This window comes from Punctularia strigosozonata, assembly GCF_000264995.1.
Source record: "Punctularia strigosozonata HHB-11173 SS5 unplaced genomic scaffold PUNSTscaffold_14, whole genome shotgun sequence".
NCBI lineage: Eukaryota > Fungi > Basidiomycota > Agaricomycetes > Corticiales > Punctulariaceae > Punctularia > Punctularia strigosozonata.
In genome coordinates this window covers 591,974-613,738 of record NW_006767446.1, presented here as the reverse complement: position 1 = coordinate 613,738, position 21,765 = coordinate 591,974, and the positions used below count along the sequence as shown (strand labels likewise).

The 21,765-nt window shown below is 58.8% G+C and overlaps 6 protein-coding genes across 6 annotated transcripts; 4 read left to right on the top strand and 2 right to left on the bottom strand.

Moving 5' to 3' along the window:
* Window positions 1–390: 390 nt before the first annotated feature.
* Window positions 391–4,060, top strand: PUNSTDRAFT_146095 (alpha/beta-hydrolase; the record flags this gene model as incomplete). Its single annotated transcript, XM_007387576.1, has 13 exons — window positions 391–779; window positions 836–926; window positions 980–1,078; window positions 1,136–1,215; window positions 1,272–1,618; window positions 1,671–1,912; window positions 1,973–2,178; window positions 2,239–2,391; window positions 3,103–3,136; window positions 3,191–3,312; window positions 3,375–3,432; window positions 3,491–3,570; window positions 3,626–4,060. 13 exons carry the CDS (start codon window positions 391–393, stop codon window positions 3,906–3,908), a joined length of 2,184 nt encoding a protein of 727 aa, XP_007387638.1. The 3' UTR covers window positions 3,909–4,060.
* A 635-nt stretch (window positions 4,061–4,695) lies between these two features.
* Window positions 4,696–10,890, top strand: PUNSTDRAFT_122523 (ras GEF). The gene is made up of 6 exons (XM_007387575.1): window positions 4,696–5,296; window positions 5,373–5,526; window positions 5,589–7,749; window positions 7,807–10,035; window positions 10,092–10,410; window positions 10,472–10,890. Exons 1-6 carry the CDS (start codon window positions 4,807–4,809, stop codon window positions 10,822–10,824), a joined length of 5,706 nt encoding a protein of 1,901 aa, XP_007387637.1. The 5' UTR covers window positions 4,696–4,806; the 3' UTR covers window positions 10,825–10,890.
* A 394-nt stretch (window positions 10,891–11,284) lies between these two features.
* On the top strand, window positions 11,285–13,651 carry PUNSTDRAFT_107514 (cysteine proteinase; the record flags this gene model as incomplete). The annotated part of the gene is made up of 9 exons (XM_007387574.1): window positions 11,285–11,443; window positions 11,510–11,650; window positions 11,709–12,044; window positions 12,099–12,160; window positions 12,218–12,332; window positions 12,394–12,549; window positions 12,605–12,730; window positions 12,784–13,153; window positions 13,213–13,651. The coding sequence occupies 9 exons, from the start codon at window positions 11,285–11,287 to the stop codon at window positions 13,386–13,388; spliced, it is 1,641 nt and encodes a 546-aa protein (XP_007387636.1). The 3' UTR covers window positions 13,389–13,651.
* Window positions 13,652–13,684: 33 nt separating this feature from the next.
* Window positions 13,685–15,446, bottom strand: PUNSTDRAFT_55124 (uncharacterized protein). The gene is made up of 3 exons (XM_007387573.1): window positions 15,303–15,446; window positions 14,505–15,236; window positions 13,685–14,445 (listed from the first exon to the last, which is right to left on the bottom strand). The coding sequence occupies exons 1-3, from the start codon at window positions 15,390–15,392 to the stop codon at window positions 14,230–14,232; spliced, it is 1,038 nt and encodes a 345-aa protein (XP_007387635.1). The 5' UTR covers window positions 15,393–15,446; the 3' UTR covers window positions 13,685–14,229.
* Window positions 15,447–15,565: 119 nt separating this feature from the next.
* Window positions 15,566–17,194, top strand: PUNSTDRAFT_128032 (uncharacterized protein; the record flags this gene model as incomplete). Its single annotated transcript, XM_007387572.1, has 3 exons — window positions 15,566–15,954; window positions 16,021–16,760; window positions 16,814–17,194. The coding sequence occupies exons 1-3, from the start codon at window positions 15,681–15,683 to the stop codon at window positions 17,192–17,194; spliced, it is 1,395 nt and encodes a 464-aa protein (XP_007387634.1). The 5' UTR covers window positions 15,566–15,680.
* A 254-nt stretch (window positions 17,195–17,448) lies between these two features.
* Window positions 17,449–18,072, bottom strand: PUNSTDRAFT_107513 (uncharacterized protein; the record flags this gene model as incomplete). Its single annotated transcript, XM_007387571.1, has 2 exons — window positions 17,449–17,781; window positions 17,939–18,072. Coding segments are annotated over 2 exons (396 nt in total), but the record flags the coding sequence as incomplete, so codon positions are not given.
* Window positions 18,073–21,765: the final 3,693 nt, after the last annotated feature.

Sequence of the window (21,765 nt, the reverse complement as noted above, 5' to 3'; positions counted from 1 at the left end):
GCGTTCTTGGAATACGTCCGTGTCCAGCGTTGGTCGTGGTCTCTACAGCAAGTTATAGCAATTCAAGGCCCATTTATTGAAATAACCCTGTAACGCGATCTGTCAGTCGTGCTTGCCGGACACCCGGATCATCGAGCTATACCGTGCTATACCTTCGTGGCTCTCGCCTCCTCCCTCACCATCACGGCTTTTTCTGTTGCAAATCGAACGCGCTCCGAATTAGAGAGCAGATTAGGGTGCTAAGCACCAAATCTTCCTCTGAGTTCTTCGGTTCGAATGTTCTTGTGAGGCGGGCGAGCTGCGGTCATGGTCGTCATAAATTCGACGGCGGTCTTAGCCTCATGCACCAGTTTCCGACTCCAACCGCCCGCGAGTTTTCAACTGCTCGAAATGCTGACTCGTCTCTTGAGCACGCTCACTCTCCTCGTCGGTTTCGGGGTTGCCGCCTCTCCGCCCTCGGTACCTACCGTGACCGTCAAGAATGGCACGTACACTGGGCTTTCTCTGCCTTCTTTCAGGCAGGAGTTGTTCCTCGGCATGCCGTACGCACAGCAGCCAGTGCCGCCTGGGCTCCGTCTTCGCGCACCGCTCTCGCTGAACGCGTCTTGGACTGGCACGCGCGACGCGTCCGCTTACAGCCCGATCTGCGTCGGATACGACGTGCCTGGTGCGGAAGACGATGCGGGATTTGAGCTGAGCGAGGCGTGTCTGACCATCAACGTCGTCCGTCCTGAGGGTGTCGAGGAAGGTAGCGACGTCCCCGTCGTTGTCTGGGTGTAGTAAGCTGCAGGAGATATATTGTCTCTTCTTCTAAACTGACCTCTCATGTTTGTAGTGGAGGAGGCTTCGGTAACGGTGGAAGTGCCGACCATCGATACAACGGCACTTGGATTGTGCAGCGTAGCGTGGAGATGGGGCAGCCTATCGTGAGTGCGGGTTATCGTTTTTGAAGATTCATCGTGCTTACCGCACATGGTAGATAATCGTAAGTTTCAATTATCGTGCAACAGCTTTTGGGTTTTTGTGGTCCAAGGAGCTCGCCGCCGAGGGTGTCGGCAACCTTGGTCTACTCGACCAGGCGAGTTTCTAGTTGACCTCGTCAAAGGGAATAAGGGCTTATGGGTCTACTATATAGCATATCGCCCTCAGATGGGTCTACGAGAATATTCGAGCCTTCGGCGGCGACCCCTCCAAGGTCACCGTCATGGGCGAGAGGTTGGTCGTTTCCGCTTCATCGTCTCTTTCCTCGCTGACCGCCATACAACCCCCAGCGCCGGGTCTATTAGTGTCTCTCTCCAGCTGCTCGCCTATGGCGCGACTTCGACCGACCTCTTCCGCGCCGTCATTCTCGAATCTGGCACGCCCACCACGTGGAGCTATCGCACCCCGGAGGACTACCAGCCCCAGTTTGACGCGATCGTGAACGCGACGGGATGCGCCGGCGAGGCGGACGTTGTGGCGTGTCTCCGCGCGGTTCCTCTCGAGGCCTACATCGCGGCCACTAATGTGACGAATATGCCGCCCTGGGGCCCGACCGTTGACGGATCATTCATCACGGGTAGCGTGACTGCCGCCATCCAGAGTGGCAAGTTCATCAAGGTGCCGATGCTACTTGGAGGTCAGCCGACACATTCCCTTGTACCTATGTTGTATCTTCACCTCGTATGCAGCTAATCTGGACGAGGGTACGAGTTTCGGTCCCAGTGGACTCAACAGCGAATCGGATGTTGCCGTGGCCCTCGCAACGCGGTACAAGCACCTCACCAACGATAGCATCAGCACGATCCTCGGACACTACCCCAACGACCCCTCTATCGGCTGCCCGTACAACACCGGTGATGGCGTCCTCTCCACAGGACTGCAGGATAAGCGGGCACTCAGCATATGGGGCGACATCTACATGCATGCCGGGGTACGCCCTCCTCCCACCACTTGTACTTGTGCACGGGCACTCATGAGACACCTTATGCAGCGCCGTCTCCTGTCCGAGACCGTGTCGTCGACTGCGGACGTCTATTCTTACCACTTCGCGCAGGTGCCCGAGAATGGGACGATGGAGATCGGCGCGACGCACTTCGAAGAGGTCGCGTACGTCTTCAGCAACCCGCTCCCGACTCAGAACCCGCTCTCGACCCGACCGGGCGACGCGGAACTCGCCAAGTTCATGACAAGCTACTGGTGCGTCACCTTCCGCTCCTGCTCCACGAGCAGCCGGACTGAATCCATATTGCTTGTCAGGGTGTCGTTCATACACAAGTTGGATCCAAACCAGAATGGCGTCGACGGCGCTCCGGTATGGCCGAGCTACCGCGATGCGAAGAAGAACATGGTGTTTAAGCGCCAGGGAAGCTATGTCGAGGACGATAGTTACCGCGTCGAGGGGATCGCGTTGTAAGCCGACCTTGTCCTACAATCTTTCTTCCGCCAACTCTTGGTCACTTCCTTGTTCGCTAGCCTCAACACCCTCGAAGGCGAGATGCAGCATTAGAGGCGTGATCGTCGGGCATGGTCAAGCTTGGCGATGTCGTCTGGATCAGGGGTTCCAGTAGGTGTTGTTCGGTGCAAGATGGCGTATGTCAAGCAGACATCGTTCCTTTTCCACGTTCATTCATTACGATAGCAGATTATTCCGTGAGCAGACAATCAAGCGAATGCCAGTGAACCCATGCATATGTACGATGCTGGTGGATCAAGTGATACTCCCTACCTCCTGTATTCATATTACGGACCCAGTATTTGGTCCTCCTACGTACAGTTATACTGTACGCGCAATAAACCCGAAGATAGGGTTTGCAGTTCGTTGCTGTGACGTCAATCGCCGAGCGCCGTGGCGCGAATCCGTCGACGTGGACCGGCGCGAACGCAGCCCTACGCAGCCCCTTGACTTGCTATTTTACCCCCAACCAGGCCTACTACCTCTTGTTACTCCCGTTAACTTGGGAAGAAGGATATCAAGATGACTGTATAGTGCGTGCCTTTCTGATACTCCGGAGACACCGGAACTGATCTGGTCGTTCGTCTTTCCTGGTTGTCGCCTGCGCACCTTCGCGTTGAACGTGCATGCGTGTCTCGTGCGCTATGATGAACGTGTTATGGTCGCAGCTATACGATTGCCTTTCTACTGCTAGGTGCCGAGGTTCGTCCGGTCTTTGCACGAACTGAGCGTTCGGGTATCTCACGACTGAAGTAGATGGCCATGTTTTGTATCATGGTCGCTCCTCTGCCCTACGGGATCCGCAAGCGTCTGTTCCACTTCCTCGCGGAGTCCCCCCTCGTCGCCAAAGTCGCGTATGGAATAAAGATCGCCTTCATGTGAGTCGTCTGTTCGCCTTCTAACCCGTCCGCAGGCCGCAGGAACTGAATCTGCCTCGCAGATCTATCCTGGTGCTGTTTGTGGATGCGGTGCAGAGAATGTTTAGGATCACTGCGGAGGTGGGTCAAACCCGCAGGGATGCAACGTGATCGTGCTTATAGGCGGTTTCTGTCATAGGCCGAGGCCGCGAAGTCGAATAACAGCGCTGTCCTACAGAACGTCCAGACCGAAACCAACTTTGCCGCTCGCAAATTCTAGTAAGTCCATGTTATATGACGGTGATCGGCACGCAATCCTGACCTGGTCTCACAGCGCGCAACGGAACGTCTACCTAACCGGTTTCACGCTCTTCCTCTCGCTCGTCCTCACGCGCACGTTCTACATCATCCTCGACCTCATCCACGCGCAGGAGGAGTACGCCAAGCTCAAGAACGCCACCGCCTCCCAGAGCCGGGACAAGCTCGCCAACGGGGACCAGACGAAGCAGATCGAGGACCTGAAGGCCAAGTTGGCGCAGCAGGCGGCGGAGTACGACAAGCTCGCGACGGAGTATAACAAGGTCACAGGCGCGAAGAGCGACAAGCGCAAAGACTGAAAAGGAAAACGAGTACGTATGATCGAGAGCCGAGACGTGGTCGCGGTTATTGTTTGCCCGTTCCAGGGTCGACGTTGTACGTGAACCCCAGATCGGCGCGTTGTATATACCAACTCAGTTATGCGAACGAACGAACACGCAATTTCTTGTACAAAAAATTTCCCTTTTCCTTCGGGCCCTTTGTGCGTCATCTGGGCCCTGCACAGCGTCTTTCGGGATGCGTCGTCCCATCGATCGCGAGGAAAACGAACCCCGGAGCTGTGTTGTCTTCCCTCGCATTCACAGGCGTCGTGGGCAACCTGAGCCCGCATGGGGATTGATCCATCGATGCATATGCAATTCTGTGAGATAAATGCGAGTCGCAAATATACCGCTCTTGGTATCTTTACGTCCCGAGTGTACATGGGGCCCGTTCCTTACCTGATTCCCGACAAAACAACGGGGGATTAAAGGAATAGGCTTTGCAGGCAAACGGCCTCGGCCCTCTGGATTTTCGGGACCGGGTTTTCGGAAAATCCCCAAGGTTTCCCCACGGGCCACGTGCGAATGAGCTCTCCCCGTATGAGTCGCCCTCTCCGTCCCTCCGTCGCAGCCTGCCCATTATTCTCTACCCGACACCCTTGGCTGGGCGGAGACCATTGTCATCAACAACTCGGCGACGCCCTATATCTTCCTTCTCACCTCGACTTTACTCCCCCCATTCGACTCGCGACTCCTCGCGTTGATATGTCTTATTAGCCGCCTTGCCTTCAGACCCTGTACTACGACCTTATTGTCTTCACGACCTCACCACACACGACCCCTTTTTACCGACTGTCTCATTCCACCACACGACATCACGCGCTTTCGTATATAGAGTCGGCGCAAGAACCTATACGTACCAGGATTTGGAAAGAAGATGCCGCCCATCCCGACGGCGAACCAGCTCCGACGCGCGCCTTCACAGCCTGCGGTCGATACCGACGATGCGGACGATCCGCCTGCGCCGTCATCGCAGGCGCCGAGTATACCCGTTCCCGCCGCCCTCGAACCCGACGCGCTCGACCAGCCCTTGCTCCCCGCCGACGGCGACGGGGACGCAGACGCGCCATCGGCGTCTCCCGCGACCCCGAAGATGGCGGACGGTCTGCGCCTCACCACGACCGGGCCCGCTTTCTCGCCCCCCGTATCGCAAAACACGGCCCAGTCGCCTACGTCCAGCAGCAGCCCCAGCGAGAGGTTCGGCCCAAGCGCCCACGGCAGCCGCCTGAAGTTACCCGTGCCGGCACCCTCTCCGGCGGACGGACATACCTCCCAAGCGTCGTTCGTGCTCCCGGATGACGACGACGCGGCTATCGCGTTAGATGAACTTCCACCAGAGGTCGCAGAAGCCGACATCTCCATCGCTTGTGAGTAACGCGCCCATTCGGTGGAAAGTTACGCGTCAAAATCGATTGCTAATGACCTTCGATTCCCGATCTTCAGCCGATGGGAGCTTCGTCGAGACGAGCTCTCCTCTCGCGGCGCGCGAGCTGAAACGGAGATTCGATCAGCATTTCGGCGTCAGCATGGACCGCCTATCTCCATACGCAATCACCGCGTTCACGAATCAGCATGGGCAGCAGAGGTATCGCGTTGGGTAGGTCACCTGTCTCATTATTTTCCACTTGTCAGTGGCATACCTTAACGTGCAACACTCAGGGCTCGCACCTTGTCCGCCCCTGCGGCCAACGCGGAACACGCGGAAGAACAGCTTCTAGCGCAACGAACCAAATCACAGCCCACCCCCGTCCCGCACTCCCTGCGCGACGCGTACAGCTCGAACCACTCGTCCACGCTGCATCTCCCATCAACCCCCATGCACTCCCAATCAAAGAAGGGCCCGCGGTCGTCACGCCTGAGCGTGCACACCTTCTTCACCGGCTTCAACCGCTCCGGCGCGCACCTCTCGTCCGCCTCCACCTCCGGCGGCGGCGCCTTCACCTCCCGCCCGACCACTAGCAACGGCCTCACCTCGGCCTCGACGCACGCGAGCCCCGCGAAGCCCTTCGCCGCCGACTCCGGCGGCCCGCGCAAGTTGCGCAAGACGCGCTCTATACCCGATATGGCGTCGGCCGGCGTCTCCGCTGGCCCGGAGGAGGCGAGCAGCAGCCGCGTCTACCTCGGCCCCGCCGGAGGGAACGCGACGAGCTCGAACGGAGGCGGCGGCGGCGGCGGCCCCCCGGCGTTCGTCGGCCGCGCGCACTCGCACACCGTTACCGGCGCGGATTTGTCAGCTCTCCCACGGTTGTCGGCGTCGAGCATGGAGCGCGGCGGCAACGCGAGCGCGGCGTCGTCGTCCGGCGCGTCGCAGCAGATCTCGTCGTTGACGAGCTCGTCGTACGCGCTCTCGCACGTCAAAGTGGACGTGTTCGCGGAGGCGATGGGCTGGGTGCGCGAGGACGGCGCGTCGTCGGCGTCCCAGCTGACGTCGCCCGCGGGGAGCCAGTCGACGAGCTTTTCGTCCTTCTCGGCGGCGTTTGGGGAGCGGGGGTCGGCGGGGTCGTCGTCGTCGGCGAATGGAAGGAAGGCGAAGAGGATGACGTATACGCATCCGTTCGGACCCGGCGTGACGTTCGATTCGCCGTCGAGGAAGGACGAGGAGGATGGGGAAGACGGGATACGGAACGCGGACGCGGATGTGAGCGGGCTCCGGCTCGACTTGGACGGCTCGGAAGACGAGCACGATGAGGGAGAGCGTCGGCATACGCCGCTGGGTCTGACGCCTCATCATGGGCCGGGCTTGAGGCTGATGCAGAGCTACGAGTCCGGGTTGACCGCGACGCCTGGAGATGGGCATACCTCCAAGTTGCGCATCGCGGCGCTCAGGAAACATTCGGCGGACGAGACTGTTGCGGAGGCGGATGGGGAGCCCGTGCCGCCATCCCCTGTGGCTGAAGAGATGATGGCAGAGACGGACTCACCTGGACCCGGTGTGCCTCCTGGGCTATACGTCGTCTCCGATGAAGATGAGGAGCCCTCGCCCGCAGCTTCCAGTCCGATTCAGGAGCAGGAATTGGAGCTGGAACTGGAACAGGAGGTGCCTGCGGATCCCGAGACGCCGGTGCTCTTCGACCCGATTGGCGAGCCGCAGGAGACAGTCTCACTCAAGACGCGATCGTACACGTACTACAACACGAAGGTGTTCGAGGTGCTGCAGCGATACCGCGGGCTGCCGGCTCTGGACAAGCTCGATGAGCTCGGGACGCAGACGACGGTGATCAAGATATCGCTCGACGCGGACGATTCGCCGTCGCCGAGGAACGACCCGCGGTTCGTTATCTGGGGCGAGTTCAGCCCTGCTGGGCGAGCGCAAGAAGAGGACGGCGTGTCTGCATCGGATGGCTCGGTGGTGTCGCGACAGCGGAGTTCGAAGCTGAAAGGACATCGCATAGGCGCCGGGCGTGCGGCAGGCGTCGCGCCGTTGGTGGCGGTCGATGCGGCCGAGGAGCCAGCCGAGACGGAGCACAGCACGGTTATCGTCGCTGCGAGCATCGAGCGCTGGATCGCACAGCTCACTAGCGAGCTCAACTATGACGAGCTGCTCATCTTCTTCCTCACGTACCGCGCGTACATCCGCCCGCTCGAGCTCGCGCACCTGTTGATGTGTAGGTTCCACTGGGCGCTGGAACGGCACGAGGGTACGAGGGACGAGATGGTGCGCCGCATCGTGCGGTTGAGGACGTTTGTGGCGATTAGGTATTGGGTGTTGACTTTCTTCGACCATGACTTTGTGCCGAACCGCGAGCTGCGGTTGCTGTTCGCGGAGTGGTTGAACACGTTGCGAAAGGATCCGATTGTGCTGAAGAACCAGGATGCCTTGGTATGTTTTTGAATGTGGATGACGAAAGAGCTCCTGTTAACACTCGCCTTGCTTTAGACTATCGTGCGGAAGCTCGTGAAGGCGGTGCAGAGCTGCAAGGACGCGCACACGGGAGCCTCTCGTGCCGGCCGGAAGTCGACGACAGAGAAGTCGAGAAAGGTGGACGCCACGGAGCTTGTAGGAGAACTTCAGCATGGCGGAGAGATTACGGAAACGCTCGCTTCCCTCGCGAGTCATAAGCACGTAGATGACGAAGGGTCAGACGTGGACCTTGACTTCACCCCGGACGAGAACTCGGCCTTTGAATTTTCGGCGAACGCGGCTGCTCGGGCTACGCCCGGTTCCCCTCCTTTGGGCGCAATATCCGCGGCGTCGTCACATCGGGTATCTACCATGACGACTTCGGTGCTGCACCAACCGATCCAGATGGCCATTCTCCAACATAATCTGAAGACCAGCAGCGCATCGGAGTCTACTCCTTTCGTTCAGACGCCCGCAACTCTGCCCATCCACAACAATCCTATACAGCGAGCGTTTGTGAACACGATCGGGCGGCTCGGGCAGTGGAAGCGGGTGCTGCACTCCAGATCGACGATCCAAGCGCCCATCGGGATCTGCGCCGACGTCTCAGCCTTCGATCTCGAGGTGAACGAGACAGGCGAGTTGCTACATATGCGAGGCGGACTGGAGAGTTACCTCAAGATGATCGAGCAACAGTCGCCGGTCCCCCCGGCGCCGAAGCCGGTACCTCCTCCACCTCCTCCCGCTGCGGCGATACCAACGGATGACGAATCAACGTTGTTCGATGGCGCGCAATCTGCTCCTCGCGCGTCCATGGCCACCGAAGCATCGGTTCCTCCTCCGGATTCTTTGGGAAAGATTTCAGAAGAAGCGCAAAGCAACGCTCATGAGTCTCTCGACGCCGCGAGTCTGGAAATTCACCGCAACAGCATGGCTCCTAGCGTAGCGGAGACGATGTCATCCTTGGGTGAACCGATCCCGCCGTCGTTCGCGCCCTCGTCCTCCCGCCCTACATACCCGCAGCCGCCTGCGTCGTGGGGCCTGGACGTAGTGTCCATCGACGATCTGGAACTATCTGACTTATCCGATACAAGCGACGACGAGCAAGAATCGGACTCTGCGCCTGCCCCTCAGCAGACCTTGCGCCGAGCTGCCCGCAAGCTACCTCTCCGCCGCGACTTCGAGTTTGTCCGCCCCGAAAGCGTATCTTCTTTGGGGATCCGCTCCCATAGCTCCATGCGCAGTTCGATTGCCTCCTCGATTGCTTCGGAGACCGAAGAACCCGTTAAACCTGTCGCGCAACCGAGGCTGACCGTGGCCGGACTGCAGCAGTGGCAAGTGAATGCGATTGTGGACGCCTTGAGCGACGACGAAGAAGGCGACATAGAAGACGCGCTGCGAAATTTAGAGGGCCAGATCAGTCGGGAGGTCCGGGAAGCAAAGGCGTCCAAGGTGGACGGATGGGTCCGCCAGATCCAGGAACGGCTTGCCAACGGGGATTACAGGCCTGACTCGCCCCCGCGCTTCCCCACGTCCGACGGAGAGTCCGATGACGAGTACGGCGAGGAGCAGCCGAGGGCCGACGCATCGGTGTCTCAGAACGGTTCTCCCGTGGACGATAGACGCAGTACTCGCTCCTCGGCTTCTCGTCGTTCGTCCACCCAGTTGTCGGCGGGTGCAGAACTGGCAGCGGACGCCGCGACGCCTATGGCTGACCAGACGACGCACAACATCTCCGTTACGTCCTCCCCTCTATCATCCGATAAGGCCAGACCCGCCATTGAAGACGTCGTTCCCCTGGAGATCCTCGAGAGTCGCATCCCTGCGTCTCAAACCGTGATCCATAGTAGCATACCGTCGTCGCCTCCGCAGATCCCTCCTCCACAGCTTTCCAAATTCACGGCGGGGGCGCCTATACCCAATTTTTATCGCTCGTGGGTATTGGGATACAAGGCTGCAGTTCTCGTTCAGCATCTCGCCATGATCGACCGGGAACTGTTCCTTGCCGTCAAGATCGAGGAACTCATATCGGCTACCGCGGCAACGACTGAAGCGCCTGAGGAAGTCGATATCCTCGACTGGGGGCAATTCCTCAAGGAACGGACGAGGGCCAAATATGAGGGCAGAAAGGGACCGAAGACGAGCGCCCTGGTCGCCGTGCGGGCCCGGTTCGACCTGATGGCGAAGTTCGTCACGTCCGAGATCGTGTTGACACATCCCCATGAACGGTTGCACATATATCGCAAGTTCCTCAGGGTTGCTTGGGTGAGTTACGGCTCTGCTCCGAGCCTGGATGCGATCGTTCTAAACAAATTCCACAGAAATGCTACGAGCTCAATATCCATAGCGCGCTCGTCGCGATCATCGCGGGGCTGCAGAGTGCTCCCGTGCAACGGGCTATGAAGCGCCATCGGAGCCGACTCAACATGGAAGGACGAATGCTGCATGTCCTCGTAGAGCTCACCGATGCCTCGGGTGATTTCGCGCTCCTTAGGAAGAGGATCGAACACCTCATCGACGTCAAGGCTCTGGCGAGTGAATCACAGGAGAGGGGCAGCACGGGAGGCGCCGGAGGAAACGGGAACGCACAAACCACATCTTCTGGTAAAGCTTTGCCCTCCGACGGTATTCCCTTCATAGGTTCGTCTCGTTCACGATTGGTTGTCCAATGACGAGTGGCTAACCCCGACCATCATCGTAGGCATATACTTGTCGAAGCTCCATAGGTACAGGAAACTGCCGGACCACATAGACCCTACGGCGCCTCGCGAACAGGTCCGGATTGACCCTGCGACTGGGGGCTTCGAACCCCTCGCCCATCCTGAGGTCTTCTCGGCGCTGGACCCGCTTCCGCCATACATGCAGCTGGAGCCTCTCGTCAATGTACACAAACAAAGGCTCATCGCAGGGGTCATCAAGGCATCGGTGTCCGGGCAGCACCTCGCCAGTCGGGTGCAGTACCCCATTGACCGGAAGATATATCGCGAGTGCTTGAAGATACGTGGCTTCGACGGGGACACGCTGCAACGGGCTTTCGCCATGTACTCTGAGTGATCGTTGAAATGTGAGGTGTTCTGAGCGGATTGTTCTTTGGACCTGCTATCAGTATAATGATTTCATCCGGAGGGGTAGCGTTTTTCCATCTCACGTAGTGGTATCTTTGTTGACAATAGATTGAACGATGCTTGCAACTTTTTCTATAACGTACGAAATGCTCCGTCTATCTTTGACCTGCTTGTTGATAAAAGTGACGCGTCCACCATGCACGTGCGGCTAAAAGAGCATTACGCGTGCAGGCGCGCGTCTCCTCATGAGCGGGCTGAAAACCAAAGACGGAGCTTTGCAATCGACCACCACATCCACCAAGGCCCTACCTTTTTCATCCGAACATCCATCCAAGTCAAGACGCTCAGTTCCATCACAATCCCTGAACATCAACGAAGGACCAACTGGCTGCCGAATCCCACTCGACCTCGAACCGACAAATCTGAGATAGCCTCAACCGCAAACAACGATGCCAACGCTTCCAGTACATATCAAACATGCAGGGCGCACCTACGATCTTACACTTGATACCGATCAACCGCCAACGGCGTTCAAGCAGACCATCTACGAGCTCACTGGCGTTCCGCAGGAACGCATGAAGGTCATGGTGAAGGGTGGTGTACTCAAGGTCGGTACCCTACACTCACGATCGAACTTCAGTCGTCTTCGTACTCACCTCACAACGATATGAAAGGATGACGCGTCATGGGCCAAGATCGCCCCGAAGGCGAACCAGACGTTCATGGTTATTGGCGCCGCAGGTCCCTTGCCGCAAGCGCCCGAGAAACCTGTTGTGTTCTTAGAGGACATGGACGAAAGCGAGATCGCAAAAGTGGTACGTCTCTCGTGAACCTGTTCGAGGTCAGGTCTCCTCGTCTGACCGACTTCCGCAGCTTGCCCTCCCGCCTGGCCTCCGGAATCTGGGCAACACTTGTTATATGAACGCCACGGTGCAAGCCATGCGCGCCATCCCGGAGCTCCAACAGTCGCTTCTGGCCACAACCGGCGGAACCGGGCCTCTATCCGGCGCTCTTCGCGAACTGTACAGCCAAATGTCGCGCTCGACGGAGGGCGTCATTCCTCTGCGGTTTTTGCAGGTGTTGCGCCAAGTTGTGCCCCAGTTCGGAGAACTCGACAGATCGAAGAGCGGAGCTATGGCGACCGCTTACGCTCAACAGGACGCGGAGGAGTGCTGGACAGCGATCGCGAACTCCCTCAAGGAGGTTCCCGTAAGTCCGCTCATATTCCTTACCTGGGGTGAAGTGCTGAAACATTCATGATAGCTTGCCGGCACGCCGGGAAAGAAGTTCATCGAACAGTACATGATGGGTGTCATGCGCAGAGAGTAGGTTCCTGTCATCATCTAACGTCCGCCAATCGTGCTCAATCATGTTACCCGAAGGTTGAAGTGCGATGAGGCCCCTGAAGAAGAGCCGACCGTGACCACGGAGCAGATCCTCAAACTCGAATGCAACATCAGTATCACCACTAATTTCATGCACAGTGGCATCATGGACGTATGTATCAGTGTGCATTCCGATCCTGCCTGCACTCAAACTGATTTTCTCCCTTCGATAGGCTCTGGATCAAAAGATAGAAAAACGGTCTCCGTCTCTCGGTCGAGAAGCTGTGTACAATCAGAAATCGAGGTTACAACGCTTGCCAACGTACCTGGCGGTCCACATGGTCCGGTTCGCATGGAGGCGGGACATCGGAAAGAAGGCGAAGATCATGGTAAGCCGACCTTCAGATCTCACCGCAAAACGGACAATGACATGGAGAACGATAGCGTAAAGTCAAGTTCCCAGTCGAATACGATGCACTTGACCTTGTCACGGAAGATCTGAAGAAGCAGTTGGAGCCCGTTGCTCGCCGTCTGAAGGAGCTTGAGCGAGACCGAGCGGAGAGGCGCAAGGTTGGTGATCATTACCCGGTGGTCGCAGAGCGGTGTGTAACAGGGACTCTTAGGTCAGGAAACGGACGAAGATCGCCAAGGACTCTCCTCCTGCGGACAAGGGCAAGGGCAAGTCCAACGAAACTGACGTCGAGATGGCTGAGGCCGCACCCGAGGCCGCACCCGAGGCCGAAGCCTCTGCCTCGGACGACAAGGGCAAGGCAGTCGAGGGCGGTGCTCTCGAGGACGAAAGCGTTTACCGTGCCAAGGAGCAGAAGGAGCTCGAGGAGCTCGTGAGCCCGCAGCTCAAGGAAGACGTCGGCTGCAGCGTCACCGGCCTCTACGACCTCATCGCAATCGTCACTCACAAGGGCGCTGCGGCCGATGCCGGTCATTACATGGCATACGTCAAGAAGAGCTGCTTCCATCCCACTGCGATTAGCGGTAAGTTGTGTTGTTAACTCCACCAATATGCACACGTATTGACATCGTTGGTGCTCAAGGTGAGGCATCGTCATCCTCGACAGCTACTGTCCTCGACGATGAAGACGAGGACTGGTACAAGTTCGACGACGATAAGGTGACTCCCTTCCCCAAGGAGAAATTGGCGACACTCGATGGTGGCGGGGAGGACTCTTCGGCGTACGTGCTGCTTTACCGCAGCAAGCCTCTTGTATGATGCGTGAATGTGGGCTGTATCGTCAGCATGTTGTATTTCTCAAGTTGGACGATACAGGTGAGAATGGATGCTATGGCCGCAGAGCCAGACTTGAGTAGCGGTAGCACACGAACAACGAACTCGCTCTCGATCCCAGCTGGTATATAATGCACGAGACAAGGAATCTTGCTCTAGCCGTGAATGAATGACTGCGGCGAAGGTGATGGCTGTGGCCTGAACACTTGGTGAGCTGTCGAACACGGCCTTCGCGATATCGTTGGAAATACAGGCGCCCATGTACGCGTTACTCCGATGGGCTTGTTAGGGAGATATTGTGTATGTGCTGCGAAACATATACAAGGGGGTCCTATTATCCAGTTTATCGCGGTTTTGTACATACGTGTGAGTAAGTATGTCGTCGTGGAGGATGTTTGAGATACCGCTGAACAGCTCATACTGCATACACCTCATATTGCATGAATCGAATCTCTTCTTCCATAGGATTCGGAGGGTAACCACCGCCGTTTGCAGGGAAATTGCATTAGAATGCATAAACGCACAATGCATATGAGCTGTTCAACTGTAAGCCTGCACTTGCCAGCAATCATTGAAACATTCCCGTCTCTTATGCCATTTGCGGGCCCTGCACGCCGTTCTTCCATCCCGTCGTGGGGGGCCAAGCTTGTTCTGGCCAGCCCCGTTCCCCCTGCGCGCCGTTGGCAGATGCTTGGTGAATATTGTTGCGCGTTTCCTACGGGAACGAGCGCCGAGATCACAGTGAAGCTGCATGTACATCGCGACCAAGAGTACCATGATCACTATGGGCTGTATCGGCCGGTTTGCTTGAACCGGTTGAACCGGTTCACCAATCGTGCCCCCACTCGATCTCCGGGAGAGGCCCCAGGCTGTCTGCTGGGCAAGACCACGGTGCGAGCTTGTGGCCATTAACAGAGGTCATTACCAGCTCACCCTCAGTGGGAGCAGGGATCCAACCGTCGTAGCCGGGCTGGGTCTGGACTTCCTCGATGATCTTCAGGACGCGTATGACGAGCCGCGGACCGGGAATGTCTAGCCCTGCCTCAAACGTTGCCGGCGGTTCTAAACGTTCCAGGCGACAATGGACGAGGCCTGGTGTACGAAGAGCACGGAGAGGAGTCTTGTGAGAAGGTTTTTTCGATCTCGTGTGCAGCGGGAGGAAACGTGATCTTCACCTGTGTGAGGGCTGACGTGGGTCCCGGCCCGATGGTCCAGAAAGAGGCTTTCCAGTCTGATGGTGATCAGGTCGTCGTCGGTGAGGGCGTACAGGTTTTTGTACCAATGCGAGAGGTCGAGCGCGAACGGCTGGCCTATCGCGCACAATAGCAGCGACGCGCGCTCGAGCCGCGCCACGCCCCCTTTCTTGTGAACCTCGACGCATTTATCAAAGGTGCTGTTCGAGACGATGTCCTCTTCGACGAGGAACCGCTTCAACGCGGCGTACCTCCGCCACCTCGCGATGTTGTTGAGAACGAAGCGCCATGGGGTGCGGTCGGGAAGCAGCAGGTCCGAGCCCGCGGCGAAGGCGGAGGCGGAAATGGCCTGGTATCGTTTGACGTCGAGGACGCGGAAACGGACTTGGCCGGCCAGAGGCGTGCATGGAGACGGCGGATGCCAGTAGTACAGCGCACCGACGGCGTGCTCGGGAAACGGCAGCCCGAACGCGTAGCTGGCGCTCAATGGCGAGCCTTTGAACGACGAAATAGGCGTAATGCGTCCGGAGAAGTCGACGGAGCGATGGGAGAGGATCGTTCTGGATGGGCCCGAGGCGTGCGCGATGGTTCGACTCTCATTCCGAGGTTCCTGGCGCGAAACGCTGGTGGAAGAGCGGAACTGGAGAGGTGTTGCTGAGTTATGGGCATCCCCCGATTTCTGTGCGTAAGAGTCGTGGATGCTTACGCGAACGGTACACGATAGACGCGGCCGGCAGACTTTCATGCGTGTCGGCGCATATCGCAATGATACGTGTACTGTCGCGGTCGGGCGCATCTTGGTCTCTGCTCGCCAGGCCAGAAACGAAGCCGAGCCCGCGTTGGGCACTGCCGAAGGTGCTGGGGTTGATGTTAGCAAGAGAACAGATCTAGGAGGTATGCGTATAGACTAACGTGTAGGTATAAAGAATGGAGGATGAGATGCAAGATGGTCTTGGCCAAGAGCGTGCCCGTCATCGCGCCTTTACCGCGTCTCTTGCGGCTTGCACTTGCAACCCACATGTCGTCCTCCGACTAACATTCATCTCGACCCTTACCTCCTCTTCCTCGATTCTATAGACCAGCCATGGATCTACTCGGCAAAACGGTCGGATGGACGCCGTTCGGCTCGTCCAAGGACAAAGGCAAAGCGCCGCAATCTCAGCCGCAACCGGAGCGCCCCAGGTTGCGCGTAGAACTGTCGCCGAGGCAGTCGTTCGGGCCTCCGCCCTCTGGCCCGTACGTCTCCGGCGTGGACTACGGTGAATACGACGCGGGGATGTTACCCGACAACTCGCTCGAACGCGTCGCGGAGGACGAGGAAGACGAGTGGAATCTCGAGGAGCGCGGCTTGTATCCCGGTATGCCTCCTCACTTTGCCCCTTTGACGGTCGCATGAATCTCATACGAACCAATCTCCTGTGTAGGCTCGTACCCGCGCTTGGTGTTACTATACACCATCGTCCCGATCGTGTCCGCCTTGCTCTGGATCCTGCTCGCCTTCCTCCCCCGTCTCCTCTGGCCGTCCTCGAAACCGCCGCCATCCTCCCGCGCACCCTATCTCCCCTTTCCCCTCCCCGAACTCCTCCTCTCATCCGCCCTCTGGTCGCTCTGCCACCACCTCCGCAGCCCGCTCTACACCCTCGCCTCCCTCCTCGCACTTCCCCTATACCGCCACCCTCGACTCTCCTCAGCACTCACCGCGCTCTTCTCCGCCGCACTTCACACGCTTTTTGCCAACCTCGTTCGCGTGGCCGCCGTCCCGCTCCTGTTGTCTACGTATACGGGGTCGCAACCGCCGCGCGCGGACTGGACCTCGCCCGCGTTCTGGCACGTATGGTGGCTCGCGCTCGGCTGGGCGCTCGCGGACGCGTGCGCGGGCGTCGCGCAGGGATACGTACATCTCTCACTCTACAAGGATGTACTCGTTCCCTCGGCCACGGCGGAGCACCAGCCGTTCCTCGGCGGCGCGATCACGGACTCGCCCGTCGCTCGTATATCCGGCTCTGGCGAGTCCTTCCGAGACGTAGAAGCGGATGGCCGGCATGATGGAAACGGATACAGCTTGCCTCCGGTGGTGGAAGAGGAGGTCGAGCGCGACCTCGACCAGCTCGTGGCGCTGAAAGCGCGAGAAGACATCGAGGAAGTGTACGGGGTGCCGTTTATCGTGAGTCGCTTCCGTTCCACGCGCAATCGCCCGCGCTGACGTCCGAATCGCAGAGGATCCCCGTGTTCATCTCCTGCCTCCAACGTGTCGACTCGATCCTGCTCTCGCTCGGCCTTACCCTCCTCCTCAGCGCGTCCTACCTCCGCTCCACCGCTTCCGTCCCCCCGCCACGTCCTCAGTCGCCCCTCCTCGTCCAGTCCGACGCTCCTTCGACGACGCTCTCTCACACGCACACCGCCCCGGGCGCGCCGACGTCCAACCGCGCGATCGCGATCACCTTCCCCGTGGTCGTCGCGCTGCACGCGGCCCTCGCGCTCGTGCACTCCCCGCCCGTCCTCGCGCGCGTCGGTGTGCACGTCGCCGCGTACGCGGGCTTGCTCTTCGCGCTCGGCATGCTCTTCGCCGGGCTCGCGATGTGGGGAGCCGTGTCCTGAGCCTCGAGGGCACGGAGAAATCGATCAGGATGCAACGCATATATAGACACTCGCATTCGAACTTTTTGGTCCTGGCAAGTCGTAAGTAACGTCGTAACATAGGCTGCCTCTCTCTGCGTGTACTTAATGTACGAATAAATCGTATCCTTACTGGGGTTACTGTGTGATGCTGTCTATGTCGTATCTTGGGCGATGTTCGTTGCATTTCGTTCAACTGTCGACAGTATGGTCTCGGCAAACTGCGGCATGGTATTGGGTCAAGCAGCGCGCAGCGCGCTCACGAGCACGGGGTATACGATGTCTGTACAAGGTGAATGTTTACGTCCTATCTCTCGGCTTCCGCGTTATTTGCGGCATGCCACAGATCGCTCGCCGCTACCTCATCCGACACAACGACGGGCTCGCCCCCCGGAGCCTCGGCCGAAGCAGGGGGCTGCGGTGCGGGTCGAGCGCCATGGATGTCGCTGTCTTGCAGACCCTGGTGGTGGTCGTCGTAGTCGTCCGCGAGGAAGGAGGCCGCGGAGGGCCCGTCGTCTTCGGACAGCCTGATGTGGCCCTCTTCTTGCGTCTCCTTCCACGTTTCGAGCCTGAACGAACGATGGCGTATGCGTCAGTTTTCGAGCCACTCGATGGGGCCAGCGACATCGTGAAAAGGGAGATAAACGTCGGGGAAACACAGCGAAAAAGTGCAAGAATAATGCGTTGAGAGCGAAATGAATCGAGTCGCGTGATGGGACTACCTACCGATGTTGGATTACCCGCTTCAAGCTGGATGCTCTTCTCCACAGCAAGAACACGGCGCAGAGCGTGCACGTCGTAAACAGGAATATGAACGGCGCGTTCCCGATCGGCTGAGGTTTGGGCGAGCTCTTGGGCTCTGCAAGAGCATATATGCAAGTCAAGGCCACAATCAGGTGTTCGTGTAGCAGACAATCAGCGACATTTCGAGCCAGACTTTGGACGGTATATCCGAGGCTGACCTCCGGGGATTGTAGCGGGTGCCATGGGGCTTGTTGAAAGATGATGGGCGCTTACCCTTCCAGCGCTTATTCCTGACGAATTACGGTCTTACGTAATCTATGTCCTTCGCCCAGAGTCGCTGCCGATAAGTAGTTTCTTGGTAATGTAGATAGTGTCCGAACCGCTGTATTATCCTATCTACTGCGCGGTACAGGAAAATGAGTGTTTCGCTAAGGAGTGTTGTAAGGAACGAGGAAACGGGCGAAAACCCCGAAGGGGGCTTTCCGGCTTCGGATATCTGTGTGAGACCGTGAGCCGCGAATCCCGTTGTGTAGGAGTGCAACGACGCGTCGCGCTCGCTGTCTCCCGTAGAACTAGGAGTTGCACGTACCGATTATCGTGCGGGTGGCATGGCATACCGTGTGAAGCCGGCCTGGAGGTCCGGCTGAGCCTGCATGTATGGCGCTAGCACTTGCGCGTGCTTCCGCAGGTACACCAGGAACGCGTCACTAGCCCACCGACCTTTGGTGCGCACTACGTCAAACGGTACGCCCCGGAGGAGGTACTCCAGGGTGGATCCGATGCGGATCCCATGCCCTTGGAAAGGTTCGAGGTTGGCGCTACGCATGGCCTTGCGTATGGTGCGCAAGAAAGCCGACTTTGTGAGCGGCCTGCGGGTTGACTTGTGCGTGTAGGCGAACAAGTGCTCCGTGCGACTCGGCGCGTTGACTCGGAGATGGTGCGCCAGCGCGGCTATGGGATCCGTGGCGCCGTCCTGCCGGGCCCAGTAGATTTGCTCGCCATTTGGCGCGCTCTTGGTACGTGGGACTTGGAGTGTTTGCTGCGACAGACCGTTCCTGTCCACCTCTTCACCAAGATCGGCGGGCTTCACGTGAATTGCGGGGTCGAAGCGATCGAGGGCTGGGACAGTGAGCTCTCCCAGCCGCGCGCATGCGTAGAAAGTGACTGTTAGGCAAGCGAACACGGCGGCACCAAGGGCGTCTTGGAGGTCGAGATGTTCGCGTATGCTTCGCATAACCTCCACGGTGACGGGCGACCTTTTCTTCCGCCGTGCAAAGGCGGGCGTTAAGCGTTCAGCTGCGCGGAGCATGGCCTGCATCGCCGCGTCGTCCATGTTCCATTCAAGGCCATGGATCAAATGCCAAGCCCGCACTCCATAGAAATAGTTAGCTAGTGTTGACCCGGCGTACAATCCCGCGAGCGAGGCGAGGAAGGCCTGCATTACCAGGGAGGAGACCGGCGCGCGCTGTGCCTCGGAGAAGCGACGTTCATCGCAGAACGCGTGGAACGCTAGCAGGCCGGAACCGTACGTCTCGGCGGTTGATTCTGCCAGGGCGCTGGCCATGACGTCGCGCACGCGTTGTAGGTCGCCATCGTCGAGTCCGGACGGCTCTCCGGCGGCGTTGAACGTTGTTCTTCCTCCGACGGGGTGCCAGAGTACGAGCCGGTGCCTCGCTGGGCATGTCGGGCGCAGCGCCGGCGATGTGTTCGCGTCAGAGGTCGCCCCAGGTGCCGTAATTGGCGGTCGCAAACTGCTCGTTGCGTTGGTCCAGTTCGACCTGGGTGATCGAGTTCCGGAGCCGCGCGCTGCGGTCCTTTGGGGCTGGGTTGGGGGCATGGCCTGCCGCGTACGCGACGTGCTCGCTCTCGGCGAGGGGTTCCTGGCTGTCGATGAGGAAGGCCTCGAGGCCTGCGGGGAGGGGAATGGGAGCGAGCGAGCGGCTTGTCGGCGGATAAGCACCTCTTGATGGCTGGTACGCCGGGTTGGTCGCACTCGTGACGTATCGTGTATGAAAGTGTCGGCCACTGCGCTTGGATTCTTTGTGGACTCGTTTGAAAACTTCGTTGACGCGGCGGTTCCTGCTCCTCCCGTTCCACCAGCCCTCGACGACGCCTGTATTGTCCCCGTGGACCTTGACGTTGCGGCTAGGGGGGTTGCAAGAATTGACGGCGCGTACCAGGAGTTCGAAGCCAATGGCTTCTGCCCAGGCGATGTCGCGCCCGTCACGCTGCCAGCCCGGGAGGAGCCTCCAGGCCCGCCACCAGCCGCCGATAACCACGGCGATGCCTGTGCTGGAGCTGGCATCGGAGAAGGCCTGTACGTCGAAGATGTCGACGGGCCCTGGAATTGCGCGGACAAGGCGGGGCTGTTTGAGGGTCTCTGCCCACCAGCCGAGGGCAGCAGGAGTTCCGGAGGGAGCGGTACGCGGCTTGAAAGGACTGTCACCGAAGATGGCCAGTGCGGCCTCCAATTTGGTAAGGTACGCTCGTCCCTCTGGCACGACGAGCGAGGCGTGTAGGAGCTTTCCATACAGCTTCTGAACTTCGTCGAGAGTATGTGCCCGGGTCGCGTTCCACGTCTGTATTGCTTCCAAGTATTTGGCCTTCTTCTTTTCGCCCAGGGCCACGGTCTGTTCGCGTAGGTCCCACTCCAGCCCTGTAAACGGAACGGCATAGCTGAAACCGACATCCTTGTCGGCTCCCCAAGGCCATCCCAGTTCGCGAGAGAGGTCGTCGATGTCCTCCATGGCGTAGCAGAAAAGTTGGTCGTCGGCTGAGCGTGGTGAGCGATGCGCGAGGTCGCGCATGGGGAACTCCATGTCCTCGTCGAATTCTTCACATCGGCCGTCCGGGAGCTCGTTTCCTCCGTACCAGATTCGGCTGCGATCCTGGTGCATGCCTCCGGAACGCTGGATCGAGTCCCGCCATGTGGCGCGCTGCTCGTTATATTCGACCAGGTGCGTGCGCGGAATGCGGAAGAAGACGAAGTCGTCCACCCACTTGGATACTGGCCCCATGCCGTTCACCCGTGTGACGTCCGCATAAGCATCGGCTGCAGCGCCGAAGATCCCGCACCCGGATCGCAGACCGAAACAATTGCACGTGTCCACCGCGAACACGTCTTCTCCGGGTAGCCGCACGACGAGCCCTGGCCACTGCTTGGTCCGGATAGGGATTGTGCGGTATGCTTCCTCCACGTCATGGCAGGCGGCTTGCGAGCCGGGAGGAAGCCTGGCGATAGTGAGGGCCACGACCGTGAACGTGCCCCAGGAGCAGGGATACATTCGGGCGTCGATCGCGGAGTTGATGGACGCTGCGCGGTCACGTGGTAGGTGCGGGAAGGAAAGGTTCTGAATGAGTCGGAATTTGGACGGGTTGTGCGGCTTGGGAATGATCGATAGGGGCGACGTCTGGAAAGGGCCGAGAACACGCTCAATGGCTGCCTTTGAGTACGGGCCAAGGTAACGTCCCTTCTTGAATTCTTTCGAGGTGTTCGCGTCGAACTGGGACCTGTGGAGTTGAACGGAGCCATGGTTGGGGGGTGTCACGTGTCGGATCTTGGGCCATAACCGGGCCAAGTACGATAGCTCCGGTCGTTCCGGGTTGTCCGCCATCGGAGTAGCAGCTCCGGTACCGGACCTACATTATCACATGAATAGTCCTCTGGCGACTCAACGTCCCGGTAGTTCTCGAGTCATAACGGATTCAACTCCGACGTTCACGATCGATATGCCTTTAACGGTTTGATATTCCCTTCGGACTTATTCTACCTCCGATTATCAGCTTCGTAACCATATGCTCCGTCCTTA